The sequence below is a fragment of the Mastigoproctus giganteus genome, chromosome 14 (genome assembly GCF_048544385.1).
Source record: "Mastigoproctus giganteus isolate SK-2022 chromosome 14, ASM4854438v1, whole genome shotgun sequence".
Lineage (NCBI taxonomy): Eukaryota > Metazoa > Arthropoda > Arachnida > Uropygi > Thelyphonidae > Mastigoproctus > Mastigoproctus giganteus.
The window spans coordinates 116713970-116734898 of record NC_143588.1 but is presented as its reverse complement, the minus strand read 5'-3'; the positions used below and the strand labels follow the sequence as shown (position 1 = coordinate 116734898).

The window sequence follows — 20929 nt, the reverse complement described above, 5'->3', positions numbered from 1 at the left end:
AAACTTTTAAATTCCGATTAGTAGCTATTCGTAACTTAAAGTAATTATGCATTTTTAAAAATTTAAAAATTTACTGAATTATGAGCTTTAAAAAGTGTTAAAATTTGCGTAAGAAAAGAAAGTGCATTCTATAGTTGTCTTATTAAATATTAAAATCATGTATTCAAAATAAATAAAAGTGAGATAAAAGCTAATAGCCGCGCACGAGCGACTTTCGAAACGATCCTCAGTTAGCTATATAGTGGGAAGAGAAGAACAGAATGGTGCAAGGAAGCCTGAGGCTTATGCTGCATCAGCCAAAACAAAATTCCCGAGTTACCCTAAGAGAGAGAGAGAGAGAGAGAGTCAAAAGGGAATCACCAAGAAAGAGAAGAATGATGATATCCAGCTCACGACCCTGGGTGTGCCAAGCCCATACTCCCAGGTGCGAGCCCCTGGGGTTGTTTACTTCCCGAGTAAGGCCTCCGTAGCTGAGTGGTCAGGAGCGGGAGTGCAGTAACAAAAACGCTTTTTGAGTAGACCGGGGTTCAAGCCCCTGACTGCTAAATACGGTCGATCTCTCAATTCACACTGGACCAGCGTGGTAGATTAAGGTCCATTTCCCTCAGCATGAATTGTTGAGGAGCTTCCATTCAGCAGCAGGTTGATAATAGCTGCAATTTACTTTTTTTTTTAAGTTCCCGAAATGCATTTCAGTTCACGTGGAAACTTCTGTGGAAACACAAAAAAATCTCTAACTGGGTTGTTAACATTTCTACACAAACGTTTTCTCCTAATGAATTTTCTAGTTTAGGATATGGATTTAATTTTGCCATTAACAGCAATCACTATCCAGTTAAAAATGCCATGATTGAAATACAATATAAAAAAAATGCTACACATCCTGTCAGACTCAACGACATACAGAGTTTACAACACGTTTAAGATTAACAAATTTAAAAATAAACTTGATGGGATCCTAAGGAAACTCAGAGCTAATAAACAAATTAATTTACACACCCTCCAATAAATAGGTATTCGGAGTAATATTCTTCCACATATTTTTGGAATAGTTAAACTCCATAAACAAGACTGCCCTTTGAGACCTATGGTTTCCTTTAAACAGTCTGCTTATTCTAATCTATCCATATTCTTCGTCAAAATTATTTCACCTTTAATGACATTTTCTCGATCAGGATAGTAGTAGTAATGGCATGTGATGCAAGAAAGCAAGTGCATGAGCGGCATCAGCCAAAAATTTACAAAACAATTCCTTCTAAAATGTTTGTCCAGTTACTCCTTAAATTTATTTAACCTATCAACTTCCACAACGACAGATGGAAGTTTGTTCCAGCAATTAACAACCCGCTGGCTAAAGGCAAATTTCCGCACATCTATTCTAATTTGAATTTATGTCCCCTCAGGTTCATAATCTGAACAAGTGGAAGAATCCCATCAAAATTCAGCGTGCTCAACCCATTCAAGGCCTTATACACCTCAATCAGATCACCTCGCAGGTGCCTAGTCTCCAGCCGCTGCAATCTCCAGAACTTAAGCCTCTCTTGGTAAGAGGATCCCTTCATTCCCCCTCACCAATCTTGTTGCCCTTCTCTGTACACGCTCAAGCAAATCTACATTCTTCCTAAAATGAGGCGGCCTCCAGACCTGTACGCAGTACTCAAGGCGTGGCCTTACCATTGCCTTAGGGTATACACATTAAGCAGCCACACGAATGTATAACTTCCGTGACCATATCTGGAAATGATATTCTCTCGTGTTTCTACGCCTTCTCCCTATATACAAACGTGCACATCGAAACCACGCTACTAGCTCCTAAAGAACTATTAATTAAAGACGATACTTTGACAAAACGTACTGATTTAAAGGTTAATGACATTTTAGAGCTCACGTCACTGTTACTTAATGCTAAGCAATTTAGGTTTCAAAATAATATTTATGGACAAATTTTTGGCCTCCCTATGGGTCTCGGTATCTCAGTCCCTTTATCCGAAATCTGCCTCGCTTCTATTGAAGAAAAAATACTTCAGCCTTTTCCTATGCACATCAAATTATATATGAGATACGCGAACGACGTCCTTTTAATAGGTAATAAATCAACTATTGACACTTTATTTAATACATTTAATACAACGCATGAGAGACTCAAATTTATCTTCGAAGTAGAAATCGATAATGAAATTAATTTTCTAAATCTCGGTATATATAAAATCGGTACAATTTTAGGCAACAAAATATACAGAAAGAACACACATGCAGGTAAGTTCTTACATTACTACTCACACCATCCTCTATACATCAAAAAAGCAGTTATTTATAATCAGATATACACTGTGCTGCCACTTTATTAGGTACACCCCTGCTGCGCACACAAATGGTTTGTCCCACAGCGTTGTAAGTCACATGACCACACTTGTGGATATAAATGCAGCAGAACAACCTTTCTAGCATCAGTTAAGCGTACAAACCGTAGCAAGAATGGGGAAAGGCGTGATCTAACGGACTTCGAACGTGGCATGGTAGTAGGTACAAGACGTGCTGGACAAAGCATCTCTGAAACAGCAGTTCTCCTGAACTTTTCACAGTTTCAAGGGTGTATTGAGAATGGTGCAACGAACAGAAAACATCCTCTCCACGTGGAAGAAAATCGCTTGTTGATGAGAGAGGTCAGAGGAGGATGGCTAGAATTGTGCAAGCAAACAGACAGGCCACAATGTCGCACATCACGTCAGAATACAACCTTGGTGCGCAGAACAAAATATCGCAACGGACCACTAGTCGCGCTTTGTCGCGAATAGGCTAAAACAGCTGAGAGCCACATTGCGTACCTTTGTTATCAGTGAAGAACAAGAGAGCACGCCTGCTGTGGGCACAACAACACCAGCACTGGTCTATCGAGGATTGGGAAACAGTTGCTTGGTCTGACGAGTCGAAGTTCCTGGTGCATCATGTTGATGTAAGGCTCAGAATTTGGCGAAAACAACATGAATCCATGGACCCGTCATGTCTGACTACTGTGCAAGGTGATGGGAGCAGTGTTATGGTGTGGGGAATGTTTAATTGGCACACGTTGAGTCCATTGAATGCCACATCGTACTTAAACATCGTTGCTGACCAAGTGCATCTGTTCATGTTGACAGTTTATCCTCAGTCAGATGGTTACTTCCAGCAGGATAATGCGCCGGTGCACAAAGCCGGAATCACTATGGAATGGTTACAGGAACATAACAATGATTTTCGTTGCTGCAGTGGCCTGCTCAATTCCTGGATATTGAGCAGGCCACTGATTGAGCTGGAAAGGGCTGTTCGCTGCAGGCCTACACCTCCGTCGAATCTGAAGGAACTGCGTGACACACTCATGTCTGCATGGTACTCCTTTCCTACACAACGTTTTCAGTATCTTCTTCAACCCATGCCTTGACGAATTCAGGTTGTTTTGAAGGCTATAGGAGGTTCAACACTCTACTAGATAGGTGTACCTAATAAAGTGGCAGCACAGTGTATAATGCTATTGAATATAGTCACACACAAGCAGATCTATCCACAGAATTGCAATACCTCACTAAAAAATTTATCGACAGAAAATACCCATTACAACTAATAAAAGAAACCATTACTAAAGTCCATAATAGTATTAATAACCCTGACAATATTAATAACAATTCGAATAAGATACACAAACCCCTTATCGTCCTTCCATACCATCAACAATATGCTGGACGACTTCGACAGATATCAAGTTAATATTTACATCTTATAACAAATTAGGTTCTAAATTTAATCCATACAGGACAACATATCAGTATACGACATTATATATTTGATTAGATGTCAATCAGGTTGTCAAGCATGTTTCATTGGTAGTCCAACAAATAAATTTGGGACTTCAAAAATTTCTAACACACGTGACTGCTACCACTTTAATAGCTTCAAATCTAATTTATCGGGTACAGAATTAACACAACACGTTCAATCTTGTAATCATAACCCACGCATCGATTCTACTATTACAGTAGAAAGGAATGTGTACTTTCTTTTCTTAGGCAAATTTTAACACTTTTTAAAGCTCATAATTTAGTAAATTTTTAATTTTTTTAAAATTCATAATTACTTTAACTTACGAATAGCTACTAATCGAAATTTAAAAGTTTTATAACTGGTTTTATAACATGGTCACAATCTAGACTTCAAAATATTAAAATTTGTATATTTTTTTCAAAGTTGTTTCCTTTGTAAATCAAACTTAAAATAAAATTTAAAAAATCGTTGTACAAATTTTAAATGAATTATAAAAGTATTACACTCTTTATTAAGTATTAACCCTTTTATTAAAAATATTAAACCTAAATTAGCTAACACTTTTATTTCAAAAATTTAAAATAGTAAGAAGGAACATGATTTGAATATTATCGATTAAACTTAACAAGAAATCTGTAACCAAACAAATATTTTCAAACTCTAGTTTTCTATTTGGGATTGGGCTGAAGTATTAAAAGGCATTATTTTTATGCGCTGTTTCAGATAGCCAATCCAAGAACATTTAATTGGTTTTCAGTTTTCTATATGTGGATTATTGTGGGCTCAATTAGGACCGATACTCAGAAGGAAAAAAGGGTGCAGCGCGCCCACCTCCGATTGAAATGATATCAGATGGAAGCATCAGCATTCCCTTTTACTTTTCCTTTTCTCTTTCTTAAGGGAAAGGGAACACCTATGCCTGTTTTCTCTTTCTTAAGGAAAAACACAGCTGGAAACACAAAAATTAAAAAAAGGGAGCTCAAGTAGCGTTGCAATGCAACAGTATTCAGCTATGTACTGTAATTAAACCTGCAAATGACCCTTGAGTTGTGGTTGGCAGAGGACTACAAAGCCGAACTGCCCTTTCCAACATATCCCAGACATTCTTAACTGCATTCATATCTGAAGAATTAGGCAGCCAGGGTAGACGTTGGTAGTCCTGAAACCATTCAAGTGAGATTTTTGCACGGTGGATAGTTACGTTGTCATCTTTAAAGAATCCGTCGCAATCCACGTTAAAATGAAATACTGCATTGGTCCAATACAACAGAAAGATATTCATTAGAGGTAACACGACCTTCTAGCGCTATGAGAGGACCCCGTCCATACCAACAGGATAGCACCTTCAGCGTCTTGAGTGGTGGACTCAAGACACTCTCGATGTATGGCATCATGAGGCCCATGCCACACTTTCAACCTATAGCTGCAAAAAAGTGTACGAGATTCATCAGACCACATGACCTCTTGCCCCTATTCCGCAGTCCAGAATTGGCATTGGCAGCACCACATCAGCTATTTCCAATTGCATCTCCTGCTAAACGTGTTCCAACAATAACACCCTTCTGAAAATCAGAAAGATCACCTGTCTTCCCCATGACATGATCGACTAAGACGTCCATGTCTTCTTAGTCGATCGGATACTGGTTCCTAATAGAACATTCTCTTAAGACCAAAGAGACAGATTCATGGTCATAGATGAAATGCACTCCATGCCTCCCTCTTTTGCAACAACTGTAAATACAAAAGACAGACCGCATTCCCACAATCGGAATGGTAATTCTACCCGAACATCAATGAGCCTTCTAATTAAAGAGTATACACTGCACTTGTCTTTGTTATCAGGAACTGATTGTAGGTAAGTTGTACTTTCGTTTAATTTTTTATGCAGAAAACATTTTTTGTTTCTTTGGAATGGTAGTCCTTGAATTTTACTATTTATTTTTTTACATACATCCTAAAATATATTAAATAATATTATATTGAAATATAATATAATATTTCCTTAAATATTCTCTTTACTCCAAAGGTTCATTATGTTTTTGTCCATCTATGTTCTATTTTCTATCCTAATGGCTTGATTGAAGGCTCTGATTGCACAATACAGCAACACCTCTAAGGAAATATTGAGAACAAGAGACAGGTGTTTTTTCTTTTTATTTTTTCCCAATTGCACTAATTGAACAGTATCGAACAAGAGCACCAGATAATGATTTTTCAAGTTCAACTGTACTAAGTGACCAAAAGTATTAGTGTTAGAATGGCTAAAGGATACAAGGAACTAGCCATTTCCTGGGTCAGCCAAAAACAAAAATTCGCTAATAACTCATGTTTTAAATTACCAAAAACTGACCATCTAATTCGGCATTTAACTTTATTGAACGCGATTAACTTGATAAATAGTCCGGGTGGTAGCACAGTGGTTATAATCACCGTCTTCCACACACCGGGAGGAAAAAGGCTGGGTTTGGATCCCCTCAATTCCGCAAAGAACATTTAAAGGGCATTTTTTGCTCTGTGGCTGAGTTAGTTGGTCTGAGACATGGACAGTAAGGTTTTTCCTGAAGAAATTCAAATTTTTCGCCCAGCAAAGCAGGCAAATCCAGAGAACACAGCAATTTATGAACATATTACTCATGGGCAGACTCTCGCATGTGTTGATTCTCGGGTTGCCCTAACATAACAGTTTTTTACGTTGGTAGATAATTTATTCCAGCAATCTTAAACATCAGGTTCTCACTAAGATGCCAAGTTTTGCAGGACCGTCCTTGTAAGCCTCTTGAGTACGATTGCTGCGCCTTATTGGCTGATCGCCTTCTTTGAACCCTCTCTAGAAGTTCTATGATATTCATAGAAGTTCTATGACTCAAATTTCCACCCATTTTTACCATAAATAAGAAATAATTATAATCATTTTGAGATAATATTTCTGACAGATCCAAGTCATTTGGAAACAGAACGACATCGTTCCCAACCTTCAATGGTCATTGTAAAGTTTTAGCATTCATCTATTCTCATTTTAATCATTGAAGATTCGAAACAAGACGTTTCCAACACTGACCCCTTAAGGACTTCTTGTATCGATCTACACTTCTTGATTTATTGATTTTAAAAGTGGAAAAATTACTTTATAACCATCCCGTACACTTCGGAAAAGATTAGTGATTCCCCACTCCAAGAAGAAGAGATTATATTATACCGTTAATCTTATTACCAATTTGATACACTTACATGCAACAATTTGTTAATATAACTGGATTTATACCATCTACCCTTGGAGATCTTCCCTCAACCTCTGTAGCTTTTGCAATTGACCTTTCTCAGAGATCGTCATATCCCTGATTAACACAAGCTAACTGCTCTTCACTTTTTTCTTCTAGTAAGAATGGTTTTTCTAAGAATTTGAATATCTTTGCAAAATCAGTTCATCTGCAACTGGATTGTATTTGTTTTTCGCTGCTTAGAACCCTTATGCAGACAGGCTGCCAGGGCAGGTCATGGGGTTTTGTCAATGATATATAGGAATTTTGCTAGCAGGGAAAAGGAGGTGATTGTCCATCTGTATAAGGCAATGGTCAGGCCACGCTTTGAGTACTGCGTACAGGTCTGGAGGCCTCATTTTAGGAAGGATGTCGATTTGCTTGAGCGTTTACAGAGAAGGGCAACAAGATTGGTGAGGGGAATGAAGGGATCCTCTTACCAAGACAGGCTTAAGTTCTGCAAATTGCAGTGGCTGGAGACTAGGCACCTGCGCGGTGATCTGATTGAGGTGTATAAGGCCTTGAATGGGTTGAGCACGCTGAATTCTGATGGGATCCTTCCACTTGTTCAGATTACGAACCTAAGGGGGCATAAATTCAAATTAAGAAAAGACAGATGTAGAATAGATGGGCGGAAATTTGACTTTAGCCAGCGGGTTATTAATTGCTAGAACAAACTTCCATCTGTCGTTGTGGAAGTTGATAGGTTGAATAAATTTAAGGAGGAACTGGACAGGCATTTGGGGGGAATGGTGTGATTTTTTTTTTTTTTTTGGCTGATTCTGCATAAGCTCATACATTTGCTTTCTTGCATCACATGCCACTACTACTGCTTATCAAGTGAAATATTAAATACGAATTATTTTTTAAAAATTCTAGTAGAGGGCAGCACTTATGTACAGTACATATCAACGTTGTTCAGCTGATTTTAAGTGGATAATACGCTATTCCATTTTAAAAATAAATAAAATAAAGATATCCATTGATGACACGGGACGAGAGTATAAAACCCTTACCCTTAGGTTTTATCAATTTATATTTAAAATTTATTTTTTTACATTTATATAATTAAATACGAAAATCTAACAGTTATCACCTAACACACTAATTCTTATTATATAGAAACTATTGATATTATTAATGGCGCACTCATGAATTTATGGGCACCGAAACAAATTAATAAATATAATATTTATCAATTTTCTGTTTATATTCTGAGACGATGACATCTCAGAGGAGTTCACACGATAGAAAGAATACACAAACATCCCACAGTATCTAATATAAATGATTGGACCAAGGTTTGAAGATTATTTATTCTTAAGTTTTGCTTTCAAGGGAACATTTTTTCCAGCAAAGCTTCGACTACTACCCGGAACTTTTGTGTCCTGGAAGACAGCAAACAGCTTTGAAACAGGATATGATTAAACAGGATCAAGAAAGTGGAAGGATGTGGGAAAGAAAAAAATATGTAATGATTACGCTGATGAGGATACGGGTGCGTGGATAAATGAACTGTTGTTGGTCGATATTTATACATTCGGATGTCAAAAAGGATTCATTGTTCCTTTTACAGTTGCGCGATGAATGCAAAAGGATGCTGTCATTTATAGTCATGAGAGTAGAGTTGAGTTCGTTGGATTGGTGCCAATTGTAATCTGTCCAAGGCACGTCGGTACATCGTGTTTGTAAATCTGCACGTTTGGGTTCGAAATCGAACATGAATCTGAAGGCAGCCGGAGAACATGCAAGTGGGCCACTATTAAAATATGACTCTCTTATAATCCGGACACAACCAAAGCAACCATGTTCCTGAAAGACATGGCCGTTCATTGGTTTAATTCATTTATATTCAGAGACATCTATTTTCGGAAGAATTTCTATTTTTTTCAAGAATTCTTGGAAGATTGAAAAGGTTTCAGTGAGGGGATTTCATGAAGGACAGTTTTAACGAAGTAATTGTCCTTGTGTAAATCCCCCGCGTACTCAGACAATTGAGGGAGGAAGTGAGGGACATCACTTATATCCTGTTGTTGCAAAATGTCTTAGAAGCGTAGAATGAAGTTGTAATCAATAATGCTGGGCTGAGATCGCTTAGGAAATAATTTTCTTATCTCTTAAGTGATAATTTGCTTAGAACTGATTACGAATAAACCCAGAACCTCGAACTTATACATGTGATTTCGAAATATTTCTCTCATTCATTCATTATTTAAATATATTTTAATATACACTAGGTTGCCAACCTATCGGGAGCAGACGTGAAAGGACCCGTTCGCTCTCTAATATGGCATATAATCTTCATGGTGCACTTTCCATAACTTATGAAGGTTATATCTGTATTCTTACAGCAGATCGCTTTTTAATCCAGTTAGGGATGGCGCCCCATAGCAAGTCCGCACTTGTCTTTCTAATGCATCCATTGCATTAACTTTTCGATTTAAAGATTTGTAGATGCCAACCCCCTCCATCAAATCCCTGACGATGCATATACTGACTACAGCTCCCATATATTCCTGGATTTCTTGGTGATTCTTTAACTGCTTTGAGGACGGTTTTGTTGTAAAAGTTATTCTTAAAGTTCATTTTTGACATAAAGGTCCTCTAAACAAGATCCTATCGTATAGATTTCGATTGTATTTTGCAATTGGGAAGCCAGTTTTCTCTTTGAAAGCCATCTACCATCACCAATCCTCTGCTGGTGATGGAGGATGGCTTTCTGTCTTCTAACTTCTCCATTAATTCTGGTATTACTCCGAAATTCAGTTCTTTTTCCTTGTTGGAGGTGGAGAAAGATCATTAATATTAATGATCTTCCTCTATCGCCTGGAAATCCAATCCATAATTTTACTGATGATTACACACTGCGCTTCTTCTTCCAGTTTCGAAAAACTTGACCTGCACAACTTCAACTTTTTGAATATCTCCATCAATTCCTTAAACACCCGTCTATAGATAAATGTTTATTCTCGTATTGAAAATACTAAATTTCAATTCCTTTCAAAATTTAATCTTGTATTATTTCTCTGTTCACCTTCGATAAAACTCAGATTTTTAGATAGGATCATCGCCTGGATGATCCTGTCAAGGAAATGAGGATTTCCTTGACTTTTAATCTCTTTTAGCATAAGCACACCACAAATACTGCTTCCACTGCATCAAAACTTTTTGTCCAAACAGATATCGACCCTGTACACGTCTCAAATCCGTCCTACTATGGAATATTGTTCTGGGACAGTTCTCTTAAAACTTTTGTAAATCTTTTAAACTGTCCAAAAGAGGAAATTCAAGTTAATTAATGATCCAACTCTTTCAACCTCTCTTTTAAATCCTTACCACAGAGACGTTCAGTTTCTGCTGTATGCTTTTTCTATTGATTCTTCCATGAGCACTGTTCTCAATTAGCATCCGTAATTCTCCAAATCTTTTATAAACCAGTCCGAATACGCGTCTCAACTATCCAAGATCCATTAACTGCCCAATTCCAAATTGTCAGAACTATCTTTTCTTCTTCCTCATTTATACCTTCTGTTTCTGTTCTTAGAAACAACCGTTCTTCATAGCACTTTAGGTTCTTTAAAGTGGCGCAGTTTAATTTTTACCACTTTGTTACAATATCTTTTATTTACAGCATTTACTTTCATACAATCGATACGTTTAGTTTTCCTCTTCAAGGAATTATGTCCAATGTAATTAATTTATAAATTGCAGTTATTGTATTTTCAGTCGGTATTAATAATATTCTTTCAGTAGTAATTATGTTCGTTAAACAAAAGGTCAAGGACACTTCCGATGGCATGAGGAAATCCGGTTTGTTTTTTTTTTCTTTTTTTAAATAGTACTGTATTATCCAAATAATAAAAAAGAAACGAAACTTTCCTGTTCATACATTAACAAGTAAAATTTCTTACTCTTGTTTTTGTATGATGAAGTATGCTTCAGCAGTTCCAAGAATAATTAAAAAGAAAAATTTTAAAAATCATGATTTAGTGGGATGTCCCATATAAATAATTATAAGAGGGAAAATGGTATTCGGGTGAAGCAAAATAAGTTTACTATCATACTATAAATAAGTTACGTTTGTCATATGACAGGTTTTAAGCAGGTAATTAAAAATTGAATTATTTACAGCTAATTATGACAAATTACGTATTTAATCAAGATTACCTGTAGAGACTAGCTTAAAATCTTCTAAAACTGTCTTCTTTTATTGTTTTCTTGTCTTCTTCATAATTATATTTAAATTTTTACTGGTATTAATAAATAAAATTCATGGCGACAGCTATGTGGTAAGCAGACGACTTAGCAACAAAATAATAACATATTTCTAATTTCCAACAGGTAGATGGCGTTCTGAGAAATTGCCACCTGGTAACGAAAAGTGGAAATTGGTTTAAAATAAAAATATTCAGATTACATTTTATGAAAATTTTCAGTTAATGTTAAGAAAATAAGGTTTGGTAAATTACATCCGATAGATTAATTCTTTCCTAATTTCTCGTGAATTAAGAAAATTTACTGAGCTTGTAAAAGAGGAAAAACGTTGTCTTCTTTTATGGAATATGTTTTAAAAATTATTCTTAATAATAATGACATAAAATACATAAAAAAGATCTATCTCAATTTCATTGTACGATAATTTCTTTTATTAGAATTTCATACAATTCTGCTTCTGTTCATAACTCATTGACTCTTCCACAAAAGAGAATCATACCATTCCTTTTGTCAACAATTGAAAAGAAAAAAGGGTGATCTGCAACGAATCTTGGAGTACGAGGGTTATGAGACACCAAAGCAACTCCAATTCCAGTGGCTGCAGCTGCTTCGGTGCCTTCTTCATTCACTTCAACGAAAGCCTTATGAACAATGGTGGAAACGAAAAGTTTGCTAGTGTTGCTGATCCCGCTGAGATCTGCACTACTGCTGAAGACACTCTTCATTTCCAGATTTATGAGCGGCTCTTTCATTTCCTTGGTATATTCCAATTTAAACTTAGGAATCGTGACTATTTCTACTTTTACTTTCTTCAGACTGTTGTTGATTTTATTCAGAAAGTCTTCGGAAAGTTGGGCCTCTAGTTCAGGGAGACCATTCAACTCTTCTGGAAGAAAAATCCTCATCACAATGTCTTCTCCCTTGTAGGGAAGCTCTAGAACCCTCAAGCCGTCCTCTTCGATGAAGGCATAAGGAAACTCATGATTTCTCATGAACATCATATCCACCACCTTACTCGAAGACTCCGACCCGTTATTGAAAAATGGTGTTTGCAGGGATAGTTTAGGATTGAATTGTGTCTTCCACGTTCCTTTAAAGTAAACAGCATTCACAATCATGGCAACAATACTTGGATCCAGTGACTCTATAAGTTTTTTAATTTTCTGGTTTGTGCTTACTGCAACCCACGAATTGATCCAACGAACAGCTTCATCCCTATTTTTCAGAAAATCCATTTTTCTAACAATTGCTTTAAAGTGGTCCTTCAGTCCTTTCCTGTACTGGGGATTGATATCAAAGTCCTTCTGTATAAAAGCAGCGTTCCCCACATAGAGAATGTATTCATTCGCTGATGACCTCAGCGAATTTAGTAACTGCTGGTACCCTTTCAGTATATTTTCATCTGTAAGGCCGGACTTGTTGTAACCCATCGTCTGCCTAATTTCTTCTGCTGTGAGCCCTCTAGCTCCATTGTTCAACATGGCAATGGCGACGGACAAACTAAATGGAGAATAAAAGAGATTTCCTTTTTCCTTTGCGAGCTTCTTATGGAGATTTAGAGCAAAGTAGTTATTTGCTGTCGCCACCTGTTGAGAGATTCGAGAAGTGGATTCGGACCTGCCTGAAACCTGGCATATGAGGAAGAAGACTCCTGAAAGCACTGTGATAAGAGACATGTCTGGAAGAGAGGAAAAAAGAAGTATTAATATGATGTTATAATCACACTAGAGTTATTCATTTAAAACATTTGATGTCTGATAGTTTTCAGCAAGGAAGGATAAAATGGAGGCGCGTATGTGTGGTCTGATTAAAGAAAGCCGAAATGTTGTTTGTTTGATTTTTAGGTGCATCAGCGACTAAGGCCATATTGCACTATGTACAATATATTAGGTCTGTAAATTGCGTGTGTTCTCTGGTCGATTTTTTGTTTGCTAGACAAAAATCCCAAGTTTCCGGGAGAGAAAATCATGCTACCCTCTCCTGAGACCGACTAAATCTGCCACATTGTGAAAAGGCTCATAAAAATTCCTCACGTCATCGATGGGATTCGAACTTAGTCTTTTCCACCCAGTGTGTGGAGGACGCAGATTCTGCGCTACCCATGAGGGCGTGCTACTGAATGTCTCTTTCAATCACGTTAGATAAATAAGCAGATGGTGCTGCTTATTATATCCATTGATGTTGAGAATTGTTTATTTAAGGAAATTACGAAATGGAATGCCAAAATTCAATTAATTAATATATTTATTTAATCTTGAGAAATAATAATTATTGCTAAAAGCATTAATTTTTATTCAGATTAATCTTTTATGTAATAAAAGAAGCAAAAAGTGGTTACGCCTTCTGTGATCCATTTAAAATAAAATTAAATATTAATAAAAATGTTTTATAAATTACGTGATTGAAAGTACTAGAGTGGCCATTATACAGAATTTAGTTCCAAGTGTAGAGAGTTCCCCACCATGTCTTTTAGCATGAATCAGGATTATTTTTTCTATCAGTTGTTCAGATCGGTTTGGGGAGTTTAACATTGCATCGGGTTCTTAAAGCATAACAGCAAAAACCCATATTGGTCGAAGAAAACGCTTACCATAGCTTTTCCTGCAGAAATTTACAAATCTAAACAAGGTCACATACGAATGGGGGAGGGGAGGAGTTCAAAAAAGATTTCCATTTACCCAGAAGTAGCTGTGATGGAATATGAATTTTTTTTTTTGTTTGTTTGATACCTTGAATTCTCTATTGCAATCATATAAATTTCAGTTTCGATGTAACAGCTCATTTTTCTTTTTCTTTTCGCTGAATGAAGTGAAGTGTCACAATGGTTAAAGTGGACTACGATCACTGATTTGTTCTTCTTGCTGCAAATGAAACATTCCACGAAGAAATGGTCGCTGTTTATGGGGAAGACTGCCCAAGTCACAGACTTGTTGCACATTGATATAAACAATTCAAATGTGGTAGAACTTCAGCGCATGATGCAGAAATACCAGGACACCCAGCAACTGTTGTAACAGAAGAAAGTGTTGCCAAAGTTGAGGCATTAATCCTGGATTACCGTATTAGCATCAACGAACTAGCCTCATAGCTCCAAATTAGTGTAAAGTCTGTGGAGAACATCAACTATCAATGGTTGCATATGAGTTAAGTGTCTGCTAGGTGGGTTCCCAGACTTCTGACCCTTTACTAGAAGATGGAAAAGGCACAATGTGCACATGAAATTTTGTCAATGCGCCAGGAAAAGTTTAAATGTTCCATCAATATGTCAATGTGCCAGGAAAAGTTAAAATATACCCTAGGATTTCTTCTTCTTTCCTGCCCTGAAGTCCTTTCTTCGCGGAAACACTTTACTGCTAATGGCAAGGTGATTTCTGCTGCCGAGTCATCGTTTCAAAGACAATCAGAGCACTCCTACACAACTGACTGCGGAAGTGTATTGAGAGGGGTGGAAAAGGGTGTCGTTTTGTATGGTGACTATTAAGTTGAACAATTGAAATACATGGTGTTTATTTCAACATTCTATCACAACTACTTCTGACTGAATACAAATCTTTCTCGAACCCCTCTGGTATCTTTAATGCTAATCATCCAGACTTCTAAGCCTTCTCGGTATAAACACATCACAAATATCGCGTCTTCTGCTTCAAATCAAGTGGGTTACCTTATAAACATGTACTGACTCTGTACATATTTCAAATCTGCCCTACCATGCAGCATTGTCCAAATATCGGGGGCAATGCCATCTTAACCTCACTGAAATTTGCAGTCTCTACCAAAGCTAGCACTCGGGTCTCTTACAAACTGTCTCCAATCAATTCTATAGACATTCAGTTTCTACTTCGTGCCTTGAAGTATAGGATCTGTGAGAAATTTTTTTCTGAATTCCACCTCTTCGCTCCCAAACCAGTTAGAACACATGCCTCAACTAATAAGCATCCATTCACATGACATTAACACGACGAAGAAGCACAAATTTGACGAGAACTAAATTTATTTTTCCTGGTTAGTTCTATTGAATAAACTTAAGAATAGTACTTATCTTTTCTGTACAGTACTTACCTTTCAGGGAAAATCTTGAAGGATCACTTCAATTTACAACACTCCTATACTCTGCAGCAGGTAGAAAGGAATGGAAGAGAAAGCGTCACGAAAACTATCGTCGTCAGGTGATCAAACTCCCGGTTAACAGAGCCCCCTGTTATAATAGCCTTAAATCAGTGTTCTTTCTATTATCAAGACCCGTTGTTAAGGTGAGACGTAATCTCTATGTGACATGCGCAGCGCAAACAAACCTGGATAAACACCGATAGGTCATCGTCACCCACGTACGTGCAATGGGTGACGTCATCGCACGGTTCCTCCAAACAAGCTGCTTGGCTGTCCTTGGTAAAGAATTATTATTTTTGGGAAAATCACAAGAAAAGGTTAGAAAGGACGTGGTAAAACAATGGTGTGTTTTCGTTGAATTTCGTGATGAACAGAGTCGCTGTTCAAAAAGGAAGGTTGTTGCCCCATCATAATGGTATTTCGAAATAGTTGTTTCCGGAAAAAAGTTCTCAGAATTTTACTAGAAGGTTTATTGAGTGAACAGTTGGTCTTGCTAACATAATCACCTTCAAGGTGCCTTCCTTCTGCACACACACACACACACACACACACACACACACACACACACACACACACACACACACACACACACACACACACACACACACACACACACACACACACACACAATTGCTCAATCGATCTTCCCAAGCTTTGAAATATCCTAAAATCGTGGGAGTTTTTTAGCGCACTAGGGTGGCTTCGGCGTTTTCATTGATGTCATCCACTGTACGTACGTATGTTTGGGGTAGGGCGACTCCTGGAACGTTGGTTTCACTGTGAAGATACAGAACACTGTGAAAAGACCAGATCTATGTTTTGTTTGTGAGTTAGTGTGGGGTGTGTTTGTGTTGCTGGCCACACTAGTGGTTCTTCACGATGGTGTGCTACCAGGATTACTGTTTACTGCTATGTTGCTTTCCTTCCTCAAAGGAAAGTCAAACTTTATATGATATGCTGATCGTATCAAGTCAACCAGCGGAATATTTTGCCACTTGTGGAATAAATCCAACTAAATCCATTACAGTAGTCCTCCTCTCCCCGAGAAGATGCTAAACTGAGATCTGTCCATTTCAGGATGGCATCCCCCATCTCCCTAGCCGAACAGCACACTGATTTTGGAGTTGTTTTTGACAGGAAGCTCATATTCAATAATCACCTTGATCCCATCAAGGAAGAATACAGAATTTTCAAATGAATACACCATCTGTCACATATAGATGCCCTTTGCGTAACAAAGCGTTACATCAGCACCATCATTTACCCCTCCATTCTTTATGGAGTGCAGCTGTGGGGATTTGTTGCCCTTCTACTCTTATCTCTGTTATTCTATCTTTTATTTTTGCTGTGCACTTTCCAGGGACATCTTTGTATCAGGTCATGGAAGATTTGTGGCTGCTACCAGCTGCATAGTCAATATTCCAAGAATGAGACTGCAGGAATTTAAAGTGAATTGCGCATTAGTTTGGGAGGTTCAGAGTCCTATACGAAAGTCACTTCAATCTGCGAAAAAGAAAAGAAAATCGAAATATTCAAATGGCATGGTCCACCAGTGCAAATAGGAGACTGTTGAACAATGTAAACAGATCATGTGGTGCGACGAGTCTTTTTGAAGATACAGTAGATCAAAGAGTAGCTTGATCCTCAGGAAGCCATGCATGTCTTAGCTCCACCAGTGGAGCAGTGGTATCTTGGTATGGGGTACATTCTATTGGTATGGACTGGTCTACTCATACCACTAGAAAGTTATGTATCTCCCATTGAATATCTTTTTGTGTTATTGTATCAACTCACCCCGTTAAGCTTCACTTTTATTCGCATTGAGGTTGAACTATTTATACCTGTCTACCACCCATAATAGAAGAACAGCCAAATACCTTGGCTGTTCTTTTATGACAGCAAAATACAATTTTGGTCTTTCAGAGCTCATTGACCCACAGAAGACAATCATCTCATTCCTCTTGTCAATAATAAGAAACAGAAAAGGGTTATCAGCCACGCAACTTTGAACAGCAAAACACACCGTAACCCCAATTCCTGTGGCTGCAGCAGCCTCGGTTCCCTCTTCGTTCACTTCAACGAAAGACTTATGGATGACGGTGGAAACGTAAAGTTTAATGCAGTCGCTGATCCCTCTAAGATCTGCAGTAGGGGTAAAGGCGCTTCTCATTTGCAAACCTTTGAGTGTCGCATTCATTTCTTTGGAATGTTCCAATTTAAACTTAGGAATCATGACTTTCTCCACACCATATTGATCCTTGTACACTGTATGTAAAATTGCATGTGTTCTGTGGTCGTTTTTCTGTTTGTTGGAAGAAAACCCACCCTCGCCAACTAACTCGGCCACTACTGAAAAAAGCCCATTAAAATTCCTGAAGTCATCTACGGGACTAGAATTCAGGTCTTTTCACCGGATGTGGAGAGGACGGTGATTATACCAACTCTGCTACCCACGAAGGCAATTTTTGACAAATGGATTCAAATTTTAATATTGCTAATAAACAATCAATACTTTCAATTGCCACACGTTAATCATCTACTAAAAAATTAAAAATATCAACGTATATTGCTCAGCGATTCTAATGAAATATCTCTAAGATTTTGAAACGTGTTCATCTCAGTGGTATTTTCTCAGGTCAAAACAGTCTGAATTTGGGTGGAACTGATATCCAACTCTAGTTTTTAAATCAAATACCGTGGATTTTAAATTTGGACTTGATTCTACAATACCACCTGCAGATAAACACCTTTTTTTTTAGATTCTCTTCCATTTACACTGGATTGTAGAAAATAGATGTATGACTTCTACAAGACAAAAATGTCTAATTAAGACAATACGGTTGTAAAATTTTATTCAATGAAACACGCCTTATACATACATTCATCTGTTATCCATTTTCATTTATCGATTGATTTGTATCAAAAACATAAAATAAATATATCCTTTATTAGAACTACAATACAACTTTGGTCCTTTCACAGCTCATTGACCCTTCCGCAGAAGAGAATCATCTCATTCCTCGTATCAATAACAAAAAAGAGAAAAGGGTGATCAGCCACGAAACTTGTACCATAACTCACCTGGGAAATTCTAACTCCAGTGACCGAATCAGCCACAGCTCCCTCTTCGTTCACTTCAACGAAAGACTTATGGATGACAGTTGAAACGTAAAGTTTTAAGGAGTCGCTGATGCCGTTGAGATCTGCAGTAGAGGTAAAGACAATCCTTATTTTCATACTTTTCAATGTCTTTTTCATTTCTTTGGAATATTCCAATTTAAACTTAGGAATCATGACTTTACTCACTTTTACTTTCTTCAGACTACTCTTGATTTTACGCAGAAGGTCCTCTGATAGTTGAGTTTCCAGTGCATCGAGACCATCCAACTTCTGTGGCAATAAAATCCTCATTACAATGTCTTCTCCCTTATAGGGAAGCTCCAAAACTCTAACACCTTTCTCTTTTATGAAGGCATAAGAGAAATTTTGATCATGAATGGTCATCATAGGCACTCCCTTTCTAGTAGATTGCGACCCGTTATTTAAAAACATTGTTTGTTTGGTTAATTTAGGATCAAATTTCGTCTTCCACGTGCCTTTGAAGTAGACAGCGTTCACGATCATGGAGACAGTGTTTGGATCCAGTGAATCTACAAGATTTTTAATCTTCTGATTTGTTCTTGATGCAACCCAAGAATTGATCCAACGAATAGTTGGCTCACTGTTTTTCTTAAAATCCACATATCTCATCATTGCTTTAAAATAGATTCTCATGTCTCTACTGTACCGGGGTTTGATTTTGATGTCCTTTCTTATAAAAGCTGCGTTGGCTACTTGGAAAACGTATTCCTTGGTCGATGATCGAAGCGAGTTCAATAACCGATGGTACCCTTTGGGTATGTTGCTCTCCGTAATGATGACCTTGTTAAAACCCATCGTCTCCCTAATTTCTAGGGCTGTAGTTTTTTGAGCCCCGCTTACCAACATGGCCATCGCTATAGATAAACTAAATGGAGAATAAAACAAGTTTCCTTTCTCAATTGCGAGCTTCTTATGTAAATTTACAAGAAAGTAGTTATTTGCTGTTGCTAGTTGGTTAGAGATCTTAGAAGCGGTTTCGGACCTGCTTGTGACCTGGCACATAAGGAAACAGACTCCTGAAAGCACTGTAACGAGAGACATGGCTGTAAGAGAGGAAAAGAAGAGTATTAGTACGATATGGTAATCGCAATAGTGTTGGTCAATTAAAACACGTTTTTTGGGCAATGGTTCTGAACAGGGTGGTAAAAATTGAGGGGTGTGTTGGTAAATTAACCTTATTTAGCAGTCTAAGGCTTGAACCACTTAAAGCGCTTGTGTTGTTGCAGTTCCGCTCCTAACTCCTGGCTGTAGAGGCCGTCATAAATAAATAAATATTTCATAAAGTCTGTAAATTTGATGTGTCTGTGGTCGATTTTCTATTTTCTGGTGGAAAAAATACAGTTTCAGGAATCAAAAACCAGGCCACCATTGTCTAAGACCAACTATCTCAGCCAAGTTGTGGAAAAGGCCCATTAAAATTCCTCACGCCATTAATGGGATTGGAACTCAGGTCTCTTCCATCCAGTGTGGGGGAGGTGAAGATTCTAACAACTGTGCTATTGCGAGGACAATATAGCATAATTTTAGACAACAAATGAATGCCAATTTTAATATCACTAATAAACATTCAATTCTACCAATTGTCACATGTTAATTCATTAATAAGCTTTTCAAACGTGATTACCTTTTGTGGTATTTTGTCTGATCAACTTATGAAGTTTGATCTTTGGGTGAATCTGATGTCCAACTTTAATTTTAAATTAAACGAAAATAAATAGTATGGATTTTAAATTTGCGCTTCATTCAACAACATCCTTTATTAACTTCAATCAGATGTACAGATTCCGACCACGCATCACCTGCAGACGAATTCATTTTTCTTAGAAACTCTTCCATTGGAACTGGATTGTGGAAAAAAGCTGTACCATTTCTAAAGACCAAAAATGTCTGATTAAGAAAATATGGTTTTAAAATTTTATTCAATGACCCATGCCCTTGTGGGTAGCACAGTTGAAAGGATCACCGTCCTCACCACACCGGATGGAAAGGAGTTCGAATTCGTCGATGACGGGTGGAATTTTTTTGAGTATTTTTTAAACATGGTTGAGTTAGTCGGTCTCAGAGGGTAGGATGATTTTTCTCCCGGAAACACGGGTTTTTCTCCCAGCAAACAGAAAATTCACCTCAGAACACACAATTTACAGACAATATACGAGTACACAGAGCAACATGACCTTAGTCGCCTATGTTCTTAGAATCCATTGTCATTTATCAATTGATTTATATCAAAAATATAAATATGAATAAATCTGACTCAATCTCCCAGTATAGTAATTTCCATTATTAGAACTTCAATACAACATTAATCCTTTGACAGCTCATTGACCCTTCCACAGAAGAGAATCATTTCATTCCTCTTGTCAATAATAAGAAAGAGAAAAGGGTGATCAGTCACGAATCTTCAGCAGACAGCA

General features: G+C 37.5%; 2 protein-coding genes and 1 pseudogene across 7 annotated transcripts in view; 1 reads left to right on the top strand and 2 right to left on the bottom strand.

The window, feature by feature from the left end:
* Window positions 1-20929, top strand: part of LOC150075639 (intracellular coagulation inhibitor 1-like) — a 39714-nt gene that overhangs the window by 463 nt on the left and 18322 nt on the right. The window contains exon 2 of one of the 5 annotated variants that reach the window (XR_016547925.1): window positions 20833-20868. The exons of 2 other annotated variants lie outside the window; for them this stretch is intronic. The gene's annotated coding sequence lies outside the window, so the exon portion shown is untranslated. Of the gene's footprint in view, window positions 1-18462; window positions 18589-20832; window positions 20869-20929 lie in introns of those variants that run through there. 2 more of the 5 variants (XM_090389269.1, XM_090389271.1) reach the window with 2 other exon arrangements.
* LOC150075642 (intracellular coagulation inhibitor 1 pseudogene) lies at window positions 11676-15458 on the bottom strand (annotated as a pseudogene). The gene is made up of 2 exons (XR_016547901.1): window positions 15327-15458; window positions 11676-12945 (listed from the first exon to the last, which is right to left on the bottom strand). The product of XR_016547901.1 is annotated as an intracellular coagulation inhibitor 1 pseudogene (transcript).
* Window positions 18351-19556, bottom strand: LOC150075641 (intracellular coagulation inhibitor 1-like). Its single transcript, XM_090388602.1, has one exon. It carries the CDS (start codon window positions 19554-19556, stop codon window positions 18351-18353), a length of 1206 nt encoding a protein of 401 aa, XP_090244728.1.

Coding starts and splice junctions, on each gene's coding strand:
- LOC150075641 (XM_090388602.1), bottom strand. CDS start 19,556: ATGTCTCTCGTTACAGTGCTTTCAGGAGTCTGTTTCCTTATGTGCCAG.